This window comes from Mastigoproctus giganteus, chromosome 4 (genome assembly GCF_048544385.1).
Source record: "Mastigoproctus giganteus isolate SK-2022 chromosome 4, ASM4854438v1, whole genome shotgun sequence".
In the NCBI taxonomy this organism is placed as follows: Eukaryota; Metazoa; Arthropoda; class Arachnida; order Uropygi; family Thelyphonidae; genus Mastigoproctus; species Mastigoproctus giganteus.
This window is the reverse complement of record NC_143578.1, coordinates 106,304,751-106,324,423: the sequence shown is the minus strand read 5'-3', so window position 1 is coordinate 106,324,423 and position 19,673 is coordinate 106,304,751. Positions and strand designations below refer to the sequence as shown.

Below are 19,673 nucleotides of genomic sequence, written 5' to 3'. Positions count from 1 at the left end.
AAATACCAAACGTAAATATTAGAAAGCAATTAAAAATTTCCTCAACTAATGAAAAAATTAAAGAATATTGATAAAGATGGAAAGAACATGTAGAAAGAATGGAAGATAATAGATTCCCTAAATTAGCTTACTACACATATAGAGCAAAAGGAAAAAGAGACAGAGGAAGACTGAAGAAGAGTTGAGCAGACCTCTTTGAGGTCAAAACAGGCAGATCGCCTAATCTGTAAAGGTAGATAAGATAAGAGAAGAACTTCCACAATGTTACAGCAATCAACTGCAATTTGCATTCAGCTGGCTAACGACAAATTTCCACACATCTATGGCAAGAGGAAGAATCACATCAACATTGAACTTGCTTAAACCATTCAAGGCCTTATACATGTCAATCAGATCACCTTGCAGGTGCCTAGTCTCCAGATGCTACACTTAAGCCTTTCTTGAAAAGAGCAGAACTTAAGCTTTCCCTTGGAAAGAGCTCCCTTTGTTCCCCTCACCACCTTTATTGCCCATCTCTGTACTCATTCCAGCAGCTCTACATCTTTCCTAAATGAGGACTCCAGACATGTATTCAGTACTTGAAGGTTTGGCCTGACCATTGCTTTATATGGATAATCACCTCCTTCTCCCTACAATCAAAGTTCCTGTATATAGTTGACAAGACCCATTGGGCTGACATGGCAGCCAGTCTGCACTTCAAATCAGACTTGCACAATTAACCCCAGATCTTTTTCATTCTACACTATCCAAGTGTGTAGTACTACACACTTGGTACGTTGCTCTGGGTTACTGCTACCCATATGCAGCACTTTGCATTTGTCAATGTTAAACTTCAGTTGCTACCCCTCAGCCCATCTATCCAACTTTTCTAGATGCTGTGCAGTAGCATACTGTTATTACTGTCATTAAAATCCTGCCAACTTTCACATCCTTTGTTAATGTGAACGTTAGGCCTTCGATATACCTTCATCAATATCATTGATAAATATAGAAAAGAATAAAACAGAACTCTGGGGGATTCCACTAATAACATTAATCCACAAAGAGCAATGTCCATTGATTACAACTCTCTGTCTTCTCCCACTTAACTACTCCTTTATCCATAGCAGCAAGGGCCCTTAATGCCATACTGCTCCAATTTGTACAGCAGTCTTCCATGTGCAACAATCAAAAGCTTTCCTGAAATCCAAGTTTGGTATCAAAATTATTTTTGCATCCAGTTCCTTTGTGACCACATCATAGGAACCAATCAAATTGGTTGAACACGATTTCCCCTTAACAAACTTGTGCTGTGTTTGAAGTATAATTGCAGCCTTGTCTTGATGACCCTGCATTACTTCTTTTACTAGTGACTCCATTATTTTCCCTAGAACAGAAGTTAAACTAACAGATCTGTAATTACTCATGTAACCCTTTGTGAATTTCCAGTCAGTGGGGAACTCCCCCTGAGTCCAAGGATGCTCTCATAATTTTGGATAAGGCTTTGCTTTCTTCCTTTGCCACCTACTTTAATATAACTGGATAGATCCCATCTACCTCAGGTGCCTTTCTTATTTGAACTTCAACAATTTCTCCAACACTTTGCTCTCAGTTATTACAAAATCATTTATCTCCCTGTTAGAATTTGATAAACTTCTGGCCTGCATTTCCCTACAGAATTCCTCATGTGTGAACGTAGATGCAAAATACTCATTCAAATTTTCAGCAACCTGAACAGGATCATCGACAGTCAGACCATTGATATCAAGTGGACCGATCAGATTCATCCTCTTCCTTCTAGAGTTTACATAAGTAAAGAAGTCTTTGCTGTTTTTCTTTGCATCCTTTGCCAAAGATTTTTCATAATTTGTCTTCACTTGCCTAACCTCCTTCGTAATTTGATTACAGACTAGTTTATATCTACCATAGGATTCTGTGTCACTCTATAATTTATATGCATCCCATGCACTTTTCTGCTCTGTCACGAGTTTCATCAGTTCATCTGACATCCATTTAGGCCTACACCTTGAAGCGTATTTCTTAATATGGTATGAAAAGCCAGATAGTGTTAGTGATTAATTCCTTGAACATTTCCCATTTAGAATTTGCTGATGGTAACATCATCAGTTGGTCCCACTGTATGGAATTTAAAAACTGTCTGAAACCACTGTATTCACCTTTACAAAAACCCCTCTCCTAACCATTGATATTAGTCACATCTTTAAGTAAATCCCATATCAATACACTGTGATCACTGTCACCTAGTGGTTCTCTTATTTGCGTCTTCTTAATGCTTGGATAATCACTGCTCTTAATTACTCCTTGTTGCCTCTCTAACATGTTGATGGGATATAACTAGCAATTTTGCAGGAATGGTGACAGAGTGAATAGAACCATTAAAGTTGCATACTGCCACCTTAATGATTAATAAATGATATATGAAGCCACTGCCGGATTAAGGATGAAATAGGCCCCCAGCTATATTTAAATTCAAGGCCCCTTTAATATATATATATATTGCATATAAATACAAATACTACATAGGTTTTTATATTTATATTGTGAATAATAATTCATTAATAAAAATGTAAAATGAGAGGTCAAAAGTGTTTTGTTTTTTTGACTTGAAAAATAAAGTAACAATGAAAACAATTTTAATGGAAACTTTTAACTTACTTATTGTACAATAAAGTATAAATAAAGTAAAGAATAAAATTTAAACACTTAAGTTAAGTTTAAGTATGTTTTCATATTACAAGTTTTCTTGGTTTATTATTATTATTAGAAATTTTTTTAGCAGGGATAACGAGGTGATTATTCCCTTGTATAAGGCAATGATCAGGCCATGCCTAGAGTACTGTATACAGGCCTGGAAGCCTCGTTTCAAGAAGGATGTAGAGCTGCTGGAACGAGTACAGAGAAGGGCAACAAGATTAGTGAATGGAACAAAGGGGGTGCTCTTACGAAGAAAGGCTTCAGTTTTGCAAATTACAGTGTCTGGAGACTAGGCACCGACGAGGTGATCTGTTAGAGGTGTATAAAGCCTTGAATGGTTTGAGCATGCTCAATTCTGATGGGATTCTTTCTCTTGCTCAGAATAATCACCTGAGAGGGCATAAATTCAAATTGAGGAAAGACAGATCTAGGATAGATGTGCGGAAATTTGCCTTTAGCCAGCGGGTGGTTGGTTGGTGGAACAGACTTCCATCCCTTGTCGTGGAAGTTGATAGCCTAAATGAGTTTAAGGCTCAGCTGGACAGGTATTTCGAATGAACAGAGGGGGTGAAGTGGAAATGGTTTTTTTAATTTTTTTTTGGCTGATGCTGCATAAGCTTGCTTTCTTACATCAAATGCCTTTGCTAATGCTAATAACAAACATCAAGGGGCTGACAAAATTTCCTTGTTATGTTTCCTGCTTTCAGTGATGAGTTAAATCTACTTCCTATTTTTTTAATAACTTGATAAAAAGATAGACTCAAAAGACAAAAGAAATATTAGAGAGAGAGAGAGAGAGAGAGAGAGAAATAATATTAATATATACCTACATATTATTTGTATTGATATGCTTGTATAAACTACAATACACTTTATATTAAACACAATTTGTCTGTACTAAACAATTTATTTCTCCGTAATTAAAAACAATACTAATTAATAATAAACACTATTTCCTGTTTTGTCAGCATTGTAGATGTCTTTGCCCTTGAAATCTTTCCAGATTTCTGCCCAAACAGGTTCAATCCATTAATTTGCGATTATTGGATTTGCAGATAGAGATTCTCCACTAATATTTGCATAAACGATGTTATGTTGGTTTTTAACTGTTGTTAGATACAAAAATTGTTTAGCAAATTTTCTCCACTTGAGCTTTCAAGATCGGACCGTCTATTGAAAATCCAGCACTTCTTTGTGTAGTGAACCAATCAGTGGTGGATTCAGGATAGGGGCTTCGGGGCACATGCCCCCTATCATTTTTCTGAAAACATACACCAATCGTTTAAATTCCCTTTAAAGGTTTTTTTTTTTTTTTTTTTTCATTTTTAACATAGGATTTTATCTATTTTTGGATTGTGGCTCAGCTATTTTCTACTGACTACAGTTGGCAACAGTGATGCTAATGTGATCAACATTCTAGTGCACAAAATGGTGTCCCCCCCCCCGTCACAAGTGGTACCCCTCCTGTCATGTTTTTTCTGGATCCGCCACTGGAAGCAGTGCTATATTGATATTTGTAACCTCGCACTTTTTAAAAATTTTTTTTCCCCTGTTCTTTACCAGTGTTGATATGTAAACATGTTTATTTTTCCACAATTACAATAATGTTGAAGAGGACAAAGAAAACGTTATACACAGTTCTTCAAATAGGCCTCTGGGGTTGGGTATATTCATACTATGATTTTTAGTGTTTCTCACCAACCATTGAAGTAAAAACAAAAACCAAAATCTTAAAAAGCTTTATATTTAAATTTACAATAAATTTACAGTAGATCAAACAAAACAAAATAAGTGTGACTATACAAATAAAATGTTACTGATAATAAAATACTGAATTAAGATAGGATAAAACAAATGTAGTTTACAGTGAATGTACAAATAAAATGATAATAAAATACTGAATTAAAATACAATAAAATATACTAGATTAAAAGCGCTAAAATAACTGAAGCTTTCAAAGGCTTTTGCCTTCTTCCTCAACAGTTGAGGAATTTCCCCATTATAAACAATCTGATTTACTGGCCAGTCTATTTCTCTGTACAACTGTTTGTCATATTCATTAGAGTCATTAGGCCTATTGTAATACACTCCTGCTCTCATTGTTGCTTTCCCAGTGCTTATATCACACCAAACTTACTCAGCATTGCACTGTCCATCGATGTCAACTGGATGCATTTCCTTAGATTTTATGTTTCCGAATTAACAGTATAACCCCTTCTCCCTTCCTATCCCGTCTGTTCTTTCTGTGCCTATTGCACTCCCCAAATTCCAATTCTGCATTCCTTATATCTGTGTGACACCATGCCTATGATATCTCATCAATATCTGCCTTTGATATCTTGATCAGCACTTCAAATTTATCAAATTTAAAGTGAATAGGTGCATGTATACTTTATGTACACCAATGCTAGGAGTATACATGCAAGTATACAAGCACCTATTCTTATTCTTAATTTCTCCTAACACAGCCCATGTATTTATTTGTTTCATGACTCCCACTAGTCCTTGAAACCCCCAGCACTCCACCCATTGCTCATTCAATTCAAAACTTAATACTTTAGAATCATAATTTGCTAATTGTAAAAATTTAGTAATTGTAACTGTAATATTCAAAATTTGTAACCTTTTCTATTTTCTGTTTCCCCAACAGCATTGTCTGATGATGGGCATCGATAAAATACCTGAAACATTACTTTAATGTACAAAGGGTACTAGGAAAGTTTTGCAATATGACGCAACAATGAATCACAGGAAGCTGCTTGTTGCTGCATGTTGAGACATGTTCATACGTGCATAGTAGCCGCCGCGCCAAGTCGATGGGCTCAGTTATTCATTAGTAGTGAGAGTGTAAAGTGCTTGCGATGGCATCGTGGTCACGAAATGAGATAAGGACAGTTTTGCGGTATAATTTCGTGCGTGGTTTAACCATAGACCAGTGCTTAGAAGAAATGACTCTTGCACTAGATGATGATTGTCCACATCGTACGATATTCAGGTGGTATAGAGAATTCCAAAGGGGAAATTTCACTCTGGAGGATTCTGAGAGGCCGGGAAGGCCACGAACGTCAGTTACGGAGGAAAACGTTACTGCTGTGAGGAAAATGCTTGACGAAAACAGGCGAGTGACCTACCAACAGATAGAGGATACTTTGGGCCTAAATGCACCAGCAATTCGTTCGATTCTGCAAGATCATTTGCACGTGAAGAAACTTTGTTCTCTCTGGGTGCCGCATCAACTGACTGAAGAGCAGATGACACGACGTGTGACTTGGTGCCGGGAGATGTTAAAAAAGTTTGATAAGGGAAAATCTCGGTATGTGAACAACATCGTGACAGGTGACGAGACTTGGCTGTACTATTACGATCTGCCGACCAAGGCTCAAAACCAAGTTTGGGTCTTTGATGATGACAACACACCTGTAATTGTCAGAAAATCCCGATCTGTAATGAAGAAAATGATAGCTGTATTTTTCAAATCGAGTGGAATTGTGGAACGTGTCGTTTTGGACATGCAGAAGACAGTCACAGCTAAGTGGTATACTGAACAATGCCTGCCTAAAGTCATTGGATCTATGAAGAACCTGCGGCCAAAGTCAAGAATGGACACCTGGTACCTCCATCACGATAATGCTGCAGCTCACCGCGCCAAAGCCTGCACCGAATATTTGACCACGACAGGACTGAAACTTCTCGAGCGCCCTCCCTACAGTCCAGACCTTGCTCCCTGCGACTTTGCACTGTTCCCGCATGTGAAAATGAAGCTAAAAGGGAGGCGGTTTTCCAGTGATGAGGACCTTCTACGGGCTTGGGACAACGAGTGTGCTTTACTCCCTAGTGAAACTTGGCAGAACTGGTTTAAAGATTGGTTTCGGAGGATGGAGAGGTGTATTGAATGTAGAGGAAATTACTTTGAAAAAATTAAATAAACAGAGCTGTATTGCAAAACTTTCCTAGTACCCTTTGTATAGTAATGTAGGTGAACAGTGTAATAAACTATATTATTAATTTCACACAGTATAAGAGTGGTATTAATATAATAATAACCTTGAATCATAAGGTTATTAACCAAGGATTTTTATATTTATGATAAAACAAAAAAAAAAAAAAGTACTAACTATACCTAAATTAATCCAAGCCTTAAAATAAAAGATTAATTAGCAAAGAGAAACTTTTAGAAAAATTCTTGAGATGGGATTTGAGAAATCTTGAAACAGAAGAAAAGTTTTAATGGAAACAAATGATGTCACACTGAAGTGAATGAAGTATTTACAGGAAACAAAATGATTAAGAATAATATATTATTAATATGAAATGGTTTATGTTTAATAAGACTCCTAAATTAAAGTGATATGTTTTCAAATTCCCAAAATTTTTACATCTTGTCACTTCTATCATAGTAGTAGTAGTGGTGGCACATGATGCAAGAAAGCAAGTGTAGGAGCTTATGCAGCATCAGCCAAAAAAAAAAAAAAAAAAAAAATCACACCATTCCCTCCAAATGCCTGTCCAGTTCCTCCTTAAATTTATTTAACCTATCAACTTCCACAACGACAGATGGAAGTTTGTTCCAGCAATTAACCACCCGCTGGCTAAAGGCAAATTTCCGCACATCTATTCTACATCTGTCCTTTCTTAATTTGAACTTATGTCCCCGTAGGTTGGTAATCTAAACAAGTGGAAGGATCCCATCAGAATTCAGCGTGCTCAACCCATTCAAGGCCTTATAGACCTCAATCAGATCACCGCGCAGGTGCCTAGTCTCCAGCCACTGCAATTTGCAGAACTTAAGCCTCTCTTGGTAAGAGAATCCCTTCATTCCCCTCACCAATCGTGTTGCCCTTCTCTGTACACGCTCAAGCAAATCTACATCCTTCCTAAAATGAGGCCTCCAGACCTGTACGCAGTACTCAAGGCGTGGCCTGACCATTGCCTTATACAGAGGGACAATCACCTCCTTTTCCCTGCTAGCAAAATTCCTATATATCATTGACAAAACCCCATGACCCGCCCTAGCAGCCTGTCTGCACTGCTCAGAAAACTTCATATCTGACTGCACAATTACTCCCAGGTCTTTTTCATTTTCTACCACCTTAAGTGTAGAAAATGAAAAAGACCTGGCATCGATCCAGCTGATTTTTGAATTTGCCCAACTCTTAGCCTTAACTTACTAAGGTAATTAACAACTCACTGGCTAAAGGAATTAATGTAATAAACCCATGTGTTGAACTTTCTTCTTCATTACTTACTTCTGCTTTTAATTACAACCACTTGGTATATATACTACGTGTGCACACACACACACACTGATTTTGAATTTCCGACATCTATACACAGGGTGATTTTTCATTTAAGATCTATATCAGTTTTCAACCAAGAAAAAGAATAATTACAAATATTAAGTAATGCGAGCTTCATTATCATTCATTTTTTTTTAATCTGGTTAGAGCCTTGAAAAAAGAAGAGTACAAAAACTCCAGATATGGGTATGGTGGTAAAAAGAAACGGTCTAAGTACAATACAGCAGACAGTTCAGCTGTGCTTCCTGGTATGAAAAGTGTTAAAAACAGAAAGAATTTTTCTGGGAGAAAAGTAAAGGTAAGTAATAAATAATGAAATGAATCATTCCATAGGTAATAATTGAATATTAAACATTTTGTGAAATAACATTTGAAAGAAGCAAGAAACTTTTTATATTTTATTAGTACTTTGAATTATGTGCAGCATATACCAAAATCTTTACCTAGTCCTGAATGGTCAATGCCAGCAATGAAAATGCAGGTATTTTGTAATATCAAACTTCAGTGCAATTGTTTGAAGTGTCACTTGCATTATTTTTCTTTGTTTTGAATATTTGTTAAAGGGCATTCTATAAAATGTTTGTGATTCTTCAGAATCACAAAACTAACTTGGCTGCATATGGATTTTGTAATGAAACTATTGCATGAGAAATCAAAGTGTTATTCAAACTGTTATCTGTAGAATATCTAATTGTCATTGCTCTGTCACTAGTAGATGAGTGGGTATTTCATGTGGCACCATCGACGACATTATCTGGCAGTAATAAACAAAAGTGTCAGGCTCCTTGGGTTTCCTTATTTTGCACAAACTATTTTTATAGGGGGAATCTTGAGCAGCACTTTGAACAGTGCTTCTACTGAAACCCTGTCAAACCGATATTGTTGTTTTGGTAAAAAGAGTTTTGCCAACAAAGTGTAATCTTACATTTGCAATACCATGTTGATTTTGCTTGTTACTGTGGTTGGATCTGCTTTTATCATAAGACATATGCATCACTGTAGTCATTTCTTTTCAGTTTATTCCTGATGTAAAAAATGCCAGGAGAATGTACTCACCATAGCTAAGTTAAGGGTTTTCCTGGCATATGAGATATGCCAACTGCCAATTGTTTACATTGGGAACAAACCATAAAGAAATACTATATCATATCATATTCACTTTGTGTACTGACTACATGCAGTATCCAGTGCACACTTGTATCTGTTTTGTGTTTATACAAATAGCATGCATGCACCCTTTTTTCCTGCATAACGCTGCCTATTCCTTCATCCATTGAGACTTTTGTGACCTCTAATATTTTCACACTTTTATTTTAATTATGAAATGTCATAATTTGCTATTTTTGTGCACATACATAAAATATAAATTTGAAAATTTTGCCAAGGGTATTAATATTAAGATTTATTGAAATTATTTCAAAATGCAAAGCATTTAGATGCAGGAAAAGTTTTAATATTATACCTGTATGTAGTAAAGCTTCTGATTCACTCTACCATGAGAGGCTGCTGTACAAAATGGAGCATTGTGGGATTATGAGGAGAATTTTTTTTAAGTGGATTAATAGTTGGCTGAGTCATGGGAAAGAGAGGGTGGTAATGGCAAATAATCAGAGCCAGACTATGTTGATTCGGAATGATTTTGATAATTGCATGTAGTGGCCTGAAATATGGCAAGTGAAGTTTAAGAATTCCCATTTGAGGGAAAGAAATCTGGGAGTGACTAACAGAATAGGGGATATAGAATTAAACATAAGAAAATTTAGTGGTTATAATACAAGATAAAGGCTCAGGATGTGTTATCAGTCACCTGTGGGACTTTTATAGCTGGGACAATATTATTAATCCTCCTTTCAAAGTGATTAGACCACATTTGGAATATTGCATTTAGATCTGGAAGTGCTAAATATGAGGGACATCTTAGAAGATGCGGACTGCAGAACCTGAATAGTAGACACCTCAGGGATGACCTGATTGGGGTGTTCATTCCCTTAGAAAAATAAGCAGAATAAGTGAGGGAAGTATATTCACATTGGCTGGTAAAACTAGAACAAAGGGACAAAAATTTTGGGAAGAAACAGATTAGATCACTGAAGTCATGTAAGTGCTTTCCAGAGTGGCCAAGGTAGTCTGGAAAAGTTGGTAGTTAACTTGTTAACTACCAATTCTATTTACAAGTGTGAAAACTGTGACTGACTCATTTTTTTGTAGATGCTTAAATTGTATATGTTTACATTTTTGTTAATTGTCCTTTTATTATTAGATTATATGTATTTTCATTCTAGATAACTTGCTTAGCAAAAAGAAATTGTATATCCATACATTTTCATTAATTTGAACACATTCTACTAATTTGCTCTATCAAATAATCTTCCAATCTCCAGTCATGGAAAGCACGTTTTTATGTGTCTGATGTGTACTGTTTGAAAAGGTATCTGACACGTGGATTTGCATGATGCTGAATTGACAGAGTGAAAAATGAATAGACAGAGTTCAAGTAGAGTGAAAAATATTCCACTGTTAGCATGGGTAACAGCCACTATTCACCTAGGCATTGATTCCACTAGTTGTCTGAAGATGTCCATAGGGATCTTCAGCCATGGTGAAGATCCCTATGGACATCTTCAGACAACTATGGAAGCTGCCTATAAGGTGACACAGTGTTGGAATAGCTGACGGTTGCGTATCCATATGACTCCTTTCCCAAAACATCCCACAGGCATTCAGTTGGATTGAATTCAAGTGAATTTTGAGGCCAATCAAGGTGGGTGATATCTTCACTGTGTTCATCGGGCAGTGTGGGCCTGGTGACATGACTCATTATAATCTTGGAAGATCCCATTTCTGTCCTGGAAAAATGCAACATGGCATTGGTCATATGGCTTCCTAAGAGCTGCCAGTAGACCTCACCGGTGAAATGTTGGCCCATGCACACCAGGGGTATAGTTTTTGCCAGAAAAACATCCCCTATTAAGCAACCACTGCCTGGATAATGGGCACCATGCATGATGAGTCCATGAACTCCTGTTGCTTGCACTACACACAAAGGGGTCCATCTGTATTTGTAGTCATCTGACCAGCACACTCGTTTCCAGAGTTCTCCAGTGTCCAACCAGCATGACACCACAGCATTTGCTGTTGATGATGATCTGTAGGGAGGAGAGGGTGACTTTTGGGTTGTCTGAGTGTGTGGCACTCATCATTTGGGATATTGTTCTTGCATTTCCCATATTGTATTGCAATGTCAGTTGTCACCTACCATTGAGTCTGTACAATAATGTCCTTCGCTAACCACAAACATCCTTTGCATAATCCTTTAGTCCTATCAGCAGGAGATGGTTTGATCTGTTCGATGATTCTTTGCCCACCTTAACCACAGTGGGCCATGTGCACCTGACAAAACATGCCATTTCCTTTATGGAAGAACCTGACACACACGTTTTCACAATCAACTCCTTTGCAACTCTGTGATATCTTTACTGTGTCCCATAACTGCTACTTTATCACTTTGACTTTCACAACCAAATGCAAATTTCCACCTGCTGTAGCATTGGAAGCTGTTTGACTTTCTATACTGCGAGCTATGTGGCATAGTCCATTACAGATGGGGTAGTCGTAATTCAGTGATCACTGAATTATGACTACTTTTGTTTAGGTCTATGTGTGAGCCTAAATACAAGTTGTTTGCAGTTGTTGTGTTTTTGCATCAACATAGCAAGTAAAGGCAAGAAAACAGATTTAAATGCTAATCTTGTTCCTTGAACACCACACGACACATAAGCCATTTTTCCACTAAAGAAACAATGTCTATTCTAATGCCAAAGATAATCTCACTAGAAATAATTAAAAAGAGTGAATTTCAAAGTGAAAAAGAATTATTAACTCATTGGTTGTGGTGACTTAAAAAACAATGTTCCTGCATTTTAAAATATATTCAGTATACAGTCAAACTTGGTTATAACAAGCATGGAAATAACGAGATCACGGCATTGATCTCGTTATTTCCATGAGAAAAAAGCCATAATGGTTTTAATTTTCTGTGTATTCCTATACATTCGCTCACTGTTATAACGAGTGTACTACACAGATATATTGTACAGATTTTGGTAACTATGCAAACATTCTTAATTACTCAGGTAGTTGAAAAAATCCAATTCTTGGAATAGACAAAAAAGTCATAATACAATAGTGCATTGGCATTTCACTTGTAATTTCTATGGTCACATTACCCTATTTACAGATCCGTTTTGTATTCACTGAACCATAAATTTATTTTGGGACTTCTAAGAATTTTGGAAACAATAATTGTCTGTATGTAGATCACTTTATTTATTTTTAAATAAAATATCATTTTAAAGTAAACTCAGTTAGAAACTAATCCTTCCTTTGGAAACATGTCTACTAACACTAACAAAAGAAAGTCTCTCTCGATTTGCAAAAAAGTTGAAATTATTTGCGAGTTAGAACGTGGCGCAAAAAATGTGGAAGTGTGTAAAATATTTTCTTTGTCCTCTTCAACAGTATCGACATTGTGGAAGAATAAACAGGTTTACACATTGGCACTGGAAAAGAACATAACTAAAAAAAAAATCATAGAAAGTGCGAGGTTACAAATGTTGATGAAGCATTATTTCAATGGTTCACTGCACAAAGAAGTGCTGGATTTTCAATAGACTGTCCGATCAAATAAAGTAGTTATATATATATATATATATATGTTTCTCTCTCTCTCTCTCTCTCTCTGTAATATTTCTTTTGTTTTTTGAATCTATGTTTTTATCAAGTTATTGAGAATTTAAAAAAATAAATAATAGGTAGATTTAACTGACTATTGATATAGTGAGTAATGATTATAACGAGAAACTTTTGTCGGTCCCTTGATGCTCATTATAACCAGGTTTGACTGTATATAATTTAAAATCTTTCTACCTTCCTAAATATAGTCAGACTTTTTTTTTAAGATTTTTTTTTTTTGTGCAGAAACTGCATATGAGAGCCTGTCAGGTGACCCATCACTGTCTTTGCAACTATTACTTTTTGCATGAAGAATGGTGAGGTATTGGACAAGTGCCAACACTGTTTAGTTTTAGATTACTTATTTTCCTTCTTCCACTAGTTCATTAAACATCTGCTGTTTTACTTTTGTTTTTGAATGATTTTTTTTCATGTAGTAAAGATAACATGAAACCCTATATTCTCTCAAAACGGTTGTTGCACTGTGGAATGTGCCATGTTTGAAAAAAAAACCTGAAAATGGAAGTAGCTAATATAATAGTATTGAATAAATATATATATATTTACTTTTTATGATAATATTACATGTGTAATAAGCGGAAATATATGCACATATTTGAAAATTTGGGCACTTAATGATCTTTTAAACTGGAACCGATGTTTAATTTTTAATAAAAAGTGTAAAATGCATACCTTTTGTTTTAAATTTTTAATTTATTAAAACCTAAAATTCATAAAAGAAAAACTGTAATCCATTTAAAAAAAGGCTTCCCTCCTCCAGTTGGCAGCAAAAATGTACCCATGCTTAAAGTTAAAAAATAAAACTAACCTTGTCAGTTTTATTTTTTTAATGTCAACTTCCCAAAACAGCTTGTTTACAATATCACTAAAACTTATACTATAATATTCTTGGACAGTTGTTAATGAACTCTGTAATGTATGTTTGTTAATGTGAAAATAGCATCCAATTTAATTGTGCAACATGTCAGACATCATGTTGCAAAGCTGGAGAAACTTGAGAAATTGCTCTTTACATTCAAGGCTGTTGCATAAAGATCTTCTAAGGAAGCTTCCACATTGTTTGCCTTATGATTTTTGTAGTATTGGTAGCAGGTTTTCTCTCTGCTCATGATAGTAAATGCATACGTATTCTAACTTCTCAACTAATGCTGGTGTTCTCCACGATTATTTTCATTAATCTGCTCTTTACTTTACATATAATAATGACCTTCTTTGCTGACCTAGAATCCTATCCATAATTTTGTTGCTGATGGTGCTCTTAATTTCATTTCTGTTTCAGGAACCTCTGATCAACAAACAAACAACATACTTCTTGAATATCCACCAGGTCTGAGTGATTCTCAGTGGGAAGAAGAAAACTTAGTTAACTTCAGTTTTGTCTTTGTCCCCCAAAAAAAAAAAAGGTCTACTTCATACTTATCATCAACACACAGATTTCTAGACAAGATCATATATATCTTTAGGATAAATAATCCTAATTTCTAATCTTTCTTGGCATATTGCTTTACTCCATATTGAAAACTTAGGCTTCAGGTTGTCTTTAGTTGTTTGTATCCTTTTCTTCTAAACTACTCCCAATTCTGTTTAAAACACAAATCCAACTGTCATGGAATATTGTTCCCACATCTATGATGGCCCAGTATCCTATCCATTGGGCTAATGGACTATAGCCCAGGATACCAGTATAATGGATACCATCCTTCCTATTTTGTGTGTTTTTAATTTTCAATTTTGTTGTTTTTATTTATGAACAGTAAGTTCTGTGTTTACTTTTTAAATATTATTTGAATGTCACTTCATACTTTGTGTTCTTATTGTTAAATTCCTTTATATTTAAAGTTAAGTTAAAGGCTGCTTATTGTGTCATGGTTCCAAAAAAGATAAAATCTGACTGTGCCAATTCCCTTTAGTAAACTTTTATTTCAGTTAAATCTGAGTTCCTTTTTGCCACTGTAATCAGATTATAGCTTTCTCAATTTACCTCTACAATATTTCACTTAGTTAAGTTCACCAATGTGCTGGTGTTCCAAGAAGTATCAAATTGAAAAAAAAAAAAAAGTCGTTTTCATTTAAATAACACATTTTTGATAGTTTACCTTAAATTAATTTAAATTCCTATTACTTTAATTATATTCTTCTATACTTATCATACCGTACTTCAGTAGAAATTTGTTTAGTTTGTTGAAAATCATTTAACAAACAAGTTTAGGCACTATTAAAATTTTATTTTTGGTTATAGTTTCCATATGAATTGCTCTGTTGTCAGTTTAAATTCAATAATAGGCATTTCAAACTAGGCAAACTATAATATAGCTTAGCTTTGATCCTCTTGCCTTCACCATATCTATCCATTTGTCTAGAGCAGCGTTTCTCAATTAAATTTAGTGACGGAACACTTTTATATTTTGTACAACATAACAAAACCCCTTAAATATTTTTAGCGTAGCACACAAAAAAATAAATGCACCACAGATGAAAAATTTTCTTGGTTCAAAGTCAAATACCCTTAAATTGAAAGTTACATTTTTCTGGTGGGGGGGGGGGGCGCAACTACACGTTTTGTCCTTTTTCATGTCCATTAAATAAATGCAGCCGTCCTGTATACATGCCTGTCAGGGAAAAAATTATAAGCTTTTAATTTTACTTTTACTCTTAATTAAATGATAATTATAGTGTCAGCTTCTTTATTATTAGCATACAAAAAATATCAACATACATTTTATGAGCAGTGTAATATTTTCTTTTTTTTTGGCAAATTCTTATATCCAGTTTAATTGTTGATAGTTGTATTCGCATCAAGTCAGTTTTGATACTTCATTTTGGTTCCATAGTATAGCGGGAATCCAGTTTTGCACAAGTACGTGCTGGCAAATGGCAACAGTACTTTGATTGCCTGCCGCAACAACTCTCTATTCTTCGCATAAATCGCCTCAAAAAGCAATAAGAGAAACTTCTTTAAATTTTTGTGTTAGTTGACTGTCAGAAGTAATATCGATCAGATTTTTAAAATCTCAGAAAACCTGGCGAATGGATTTTGAACCTAGTTATTTTTTTCATTCAAGGATGGAAAATACTGATTAATAGATGTGTGTAAATTGCGAAGATGATCTGCAATGTTGCTGTGAATTTCTTCACATTCAAGTTCGGATTCTTCTTAAGCGTTGAAAAAGAGCCCAAACTATTTTGCTTCACAGCTGAGATCCAAAATTGCAACTTATGAGATAGTGATAATATTTTATCTCTCGCATTAAAAATGTTTGTTTTTTCTTGGAGTGATAAACCTACTTCATTTAATTTTGTGAACATGGTGGCAAGATATGCAATTTTAGATAATCATGAAATGTTTGTTAATTGATCAGATGATCCAGAAAATATGACAACTCTTGCTGCAATTCAAACATTCTAACGAGGACTTGACCTCGTGATAGCCACCAGACTTCTGAATGCAAAAGCAGGGGGCAGTGGTGATTACCCATATCTTCGCACATAATTTTAAATAATCGTGACTGTAATGGTAAAATTTTAACAAAAATAAGCTGGACCGCTTTGTCTAGCAGTTTTAAGTGTGATTGAAATATTTTTAGCTACCATGAATGTCTGTGAAGAACACAGTAACTATTGGTACATTTTTATTCGTGTCACAGCACCTGCCCCTTTTTCGACCATTGCTTTGGCCCCGTCACTGCACACACTTGTCTCAACTTATACTGTGTTCATAAAATTATGGATACAGTTAATGATGTTCTCACCAGTGGTATGAGTTTGTAAACTTTTGCATAGAAGCAGGTCTTCTTCAATCCCTTTGTCAAAATCAAATCTTGCAAGATCAGCGGACTCGTCTAATTGCATTGTGTATCCATCACATTGATGCAGCCGAGAAATGAGTTCTATCTGGATGTCATCAGCAAGATCACAAATACAATGTGAAACTGTGTTTTTGGAAAGTGGCACGGCTTCAACTTTTTTACACGACTCCTCACTTAACACACACGGCACTATATAGAATAGAATAGAATCTTTAATTGCAGCAATGATAGACATACAATTAGTCCCGTCACGGCATGGTGGTGCCAGGGGTTTACAAAACATATCTTTTGCACATGGTTTTATTAGCGATTCCCCAATTGTGTGTGCTTCTCTGGCAACTCACACTGTAAAATGCCTCTGTGGCATTTTCATTTTGTCATGAATCGTTTAGTCTTGCTCTATTCCTCCAGCTTTTGCTTAAAATAGGCAGTCTTTATCTTTGTACTCAGAGTGGTTTTTCTCAAAATGACGACTTAATTTAGCAGGTGCTAATGAACTGTTTAGCAATATTTTCTTGCAAAGAAATTTTGCTACATGTTCATTTCCGACACTTGTGAATCCAAATGACAAATAGCTGTCATATTTTCATTTCTTAGTTTGAGAAGAAGATTGGGTGCTTCTCAGTTTTTCTTTGACTTGTCCCTTTTCTCTGCAAATTTGGGAACAGGCGATTCAACTGCTTCGGACCTGTTTTCTTGCTGTAAATGCTGAACAGTTTGTAGCAGTAATAATTTTTTTCTTTAAAGTTCCTTCTTTTAACCAACTGTCCAAATTCAGTCAATAATTTAAAATTTGCATATAACGAACTTTTTTTACAAAGAGGACGATTGAAATACACAGATTGATAAAAATATCAAATAGGTTTATACAAGCGTGCATACAGCAGGTGTAACCACATTGCGATTACATTTACTGACACTGAGGGCGGTTTCCCACCATGTGAAATATGGATCCAAACACAGAGCATAACCAATCACAGCCATTTGCATGTCATAGGTATTTAAGTAGCTACCTAAATACACACCTAGTATTTAGGTAGGTAGTATACAGTCGTGCAGGTTCTGGATTACAATTACAAAAGCAGTTTAGTACAGAAGATGTGCAGTAAAAGCAACCTGACCCAAATATTGTTTCACCTGCCAGATATAAACGTACCTACAATATTTTTAACTTTCAATACTTTCAATGTATAAAATTTTTTTTATTTTTTCGTGGAACCCTTAATTTTACCTCACAGAATCCCATTGGGAAACGCTGGTCTGGAGGGACTTCCAGTAGGTGGATTTTCGTGAAATATTATATTTTAACATTTTAGTACATTTCTATTCCTTAAATTTCTATTGGTCTGATTTTAATTTTATTGAAATCAGACCAATAGAAATCTGGCAATTACTATTTCTTTTTTCCATAAGAAATTCCTAGATTAAATGTAGTTTTAAATCAGTATTCTTAGCTTTAGACAGCCAATGCATGCTTCATGTGTGTTGTCATACAGGGTGTTTCAAAATTATGTATACACACTAAGAATTTATATTTAATGAACAATGTATAAATATAATTTTTTTGACACTTTGAAGACAAAACACAATTTTTTTTTACGATAAAACTTTAATTGTTCAAAATAGCATTAATGCATGAGTGGCATCTATCTTCAATGTGGTGAAATGTTTTCTGCTTTTTGTTGAATTTTCATCCACAATTCCTCCAATGTTTGCAGTTTGTCACTGTAAACCCGATTTTTCAAGTATCTCCCCCTCCCTCCCCCACAACGTAAAGGGGTGAGACGTGTCAATCTTGGAAGATAATCAAAATAAAATTATTGTAAAAAAAAAATTGTCTATTTTTAAGCTACAAAATGAGTTTAAGAAAATTAAATTGGTGCATATTGTTCATTAATTATAAATTTTTAAAGTGTGTATACATAATTTTGAAACACCCTGTATAAGATTCAATGTGTTGTTGCTTGTATAGAGAGAGAAAGAAGTGACTCAAAAGTATGTGGCAAAGATTAAATATTATACAGCTGAAATTAAATTGAACTGCTAAGTTTAGAGTTATAATTCACTTAATTTAAGACAAAAAAAAATTGAATGCACTGCATGCATCAGCTAGCTTGCTTGTTCTTTCAACAACTTTAGCTGCTTTATGGCTACTAAACTTAGTAGCGTTGTTACAATAAATGTTGTACTCAAACTTAGCGTTGTTACAATAAACTACTACTTGTAATTTTTTTTTTTTTTTACTTCTCTCTCTCTCTCGACTGTTGCACCACACAACAGAGAATGTCATGATACACATTAACTACTGTACAGCTTGCATGCATGTGATAGGCAACAGTGTATTTTTTAATGAGACCATGGATGTTTGCTTAATGAGATACAAACAGGCAACAATCACATTACAGATGACAAAATCAATACAGTTCACATGCTCTAACACCAATTTTGTATCATGAGAACCAGCATAAAGATGTGGTGTGTAAAAGAGTTACATAACAAAAATATTCTGGAAGTTTATAAAAATTTTGACACTATAATGCATGATTCGTTAGTAAATGCTGCTGTTTCTTATCTCTAACCAATTGTAGAAAATTTATCATAGATGCCAGCACAGAAATATCTTTGACAATTGGAGATTGCACCTGTTGATTTCTCTTGTATTCTGAGCCAGAATTTTATACACTTGAATCGAGTAATACGTAAGTAGATATAGAAGGTATTGTTGCATTGAAAAGTAACAATGGGCTTTATTTGGATTTTTGATGTAATGTCAGAATAAGAATATTATTATTTTAAAGCATTTATGCCCCCTGCTCATTTTCAGAATTCCATGAAAATATTTACTTTTGAAAGGGTAAAACTCCTAGACTCGATCTAAAAGAAATTAGTCAGGTTAATTAATAAACCCACTCTTACAAATTTATTTTGATCTGCATCACATAGATGTTCAGTTTTTCTAGATATTTTTATATAGGCACTTTTCTTCAGTTAGCTTTAGCTTCTATAATTGCACCTATCCTAACATGTGTATCAACTAGCAAATAGTCCATTTCACAGTGCAACTCCAACTTACTGACTGTTCCTATTTCTGTTTTTTGAACAGCTTTCCTTATGTATTTCTTGA

The 19,673-nt window shown here is 34.9% G+C and overlaps 1 protein-coding gene across 2 annotated transcripts in view; it reads left to right on the top strand.

The window, feature by feature from the left end:
• LOC150086970 (putative rRNA-processing protein EBP2) overlaps nt 1-19,673 on the top strand; it is a 169,098-nt gene that overhangs the window by 108,289 nt on the left and 41,136 nt on the right. For both annotated transcript variants that reach the window (XM_090371714.1, XM_090371713.1), the window contains exon 8: nt 8,139-8,289. In XM_090371714.1, coding sequence (XP_090227840.1) covers nt 8,139-8,289 — 151 coding nt within the window. The remainder of the gene's footprint in view (nt 1-8,138; nt 8,290-19,673) is intronic.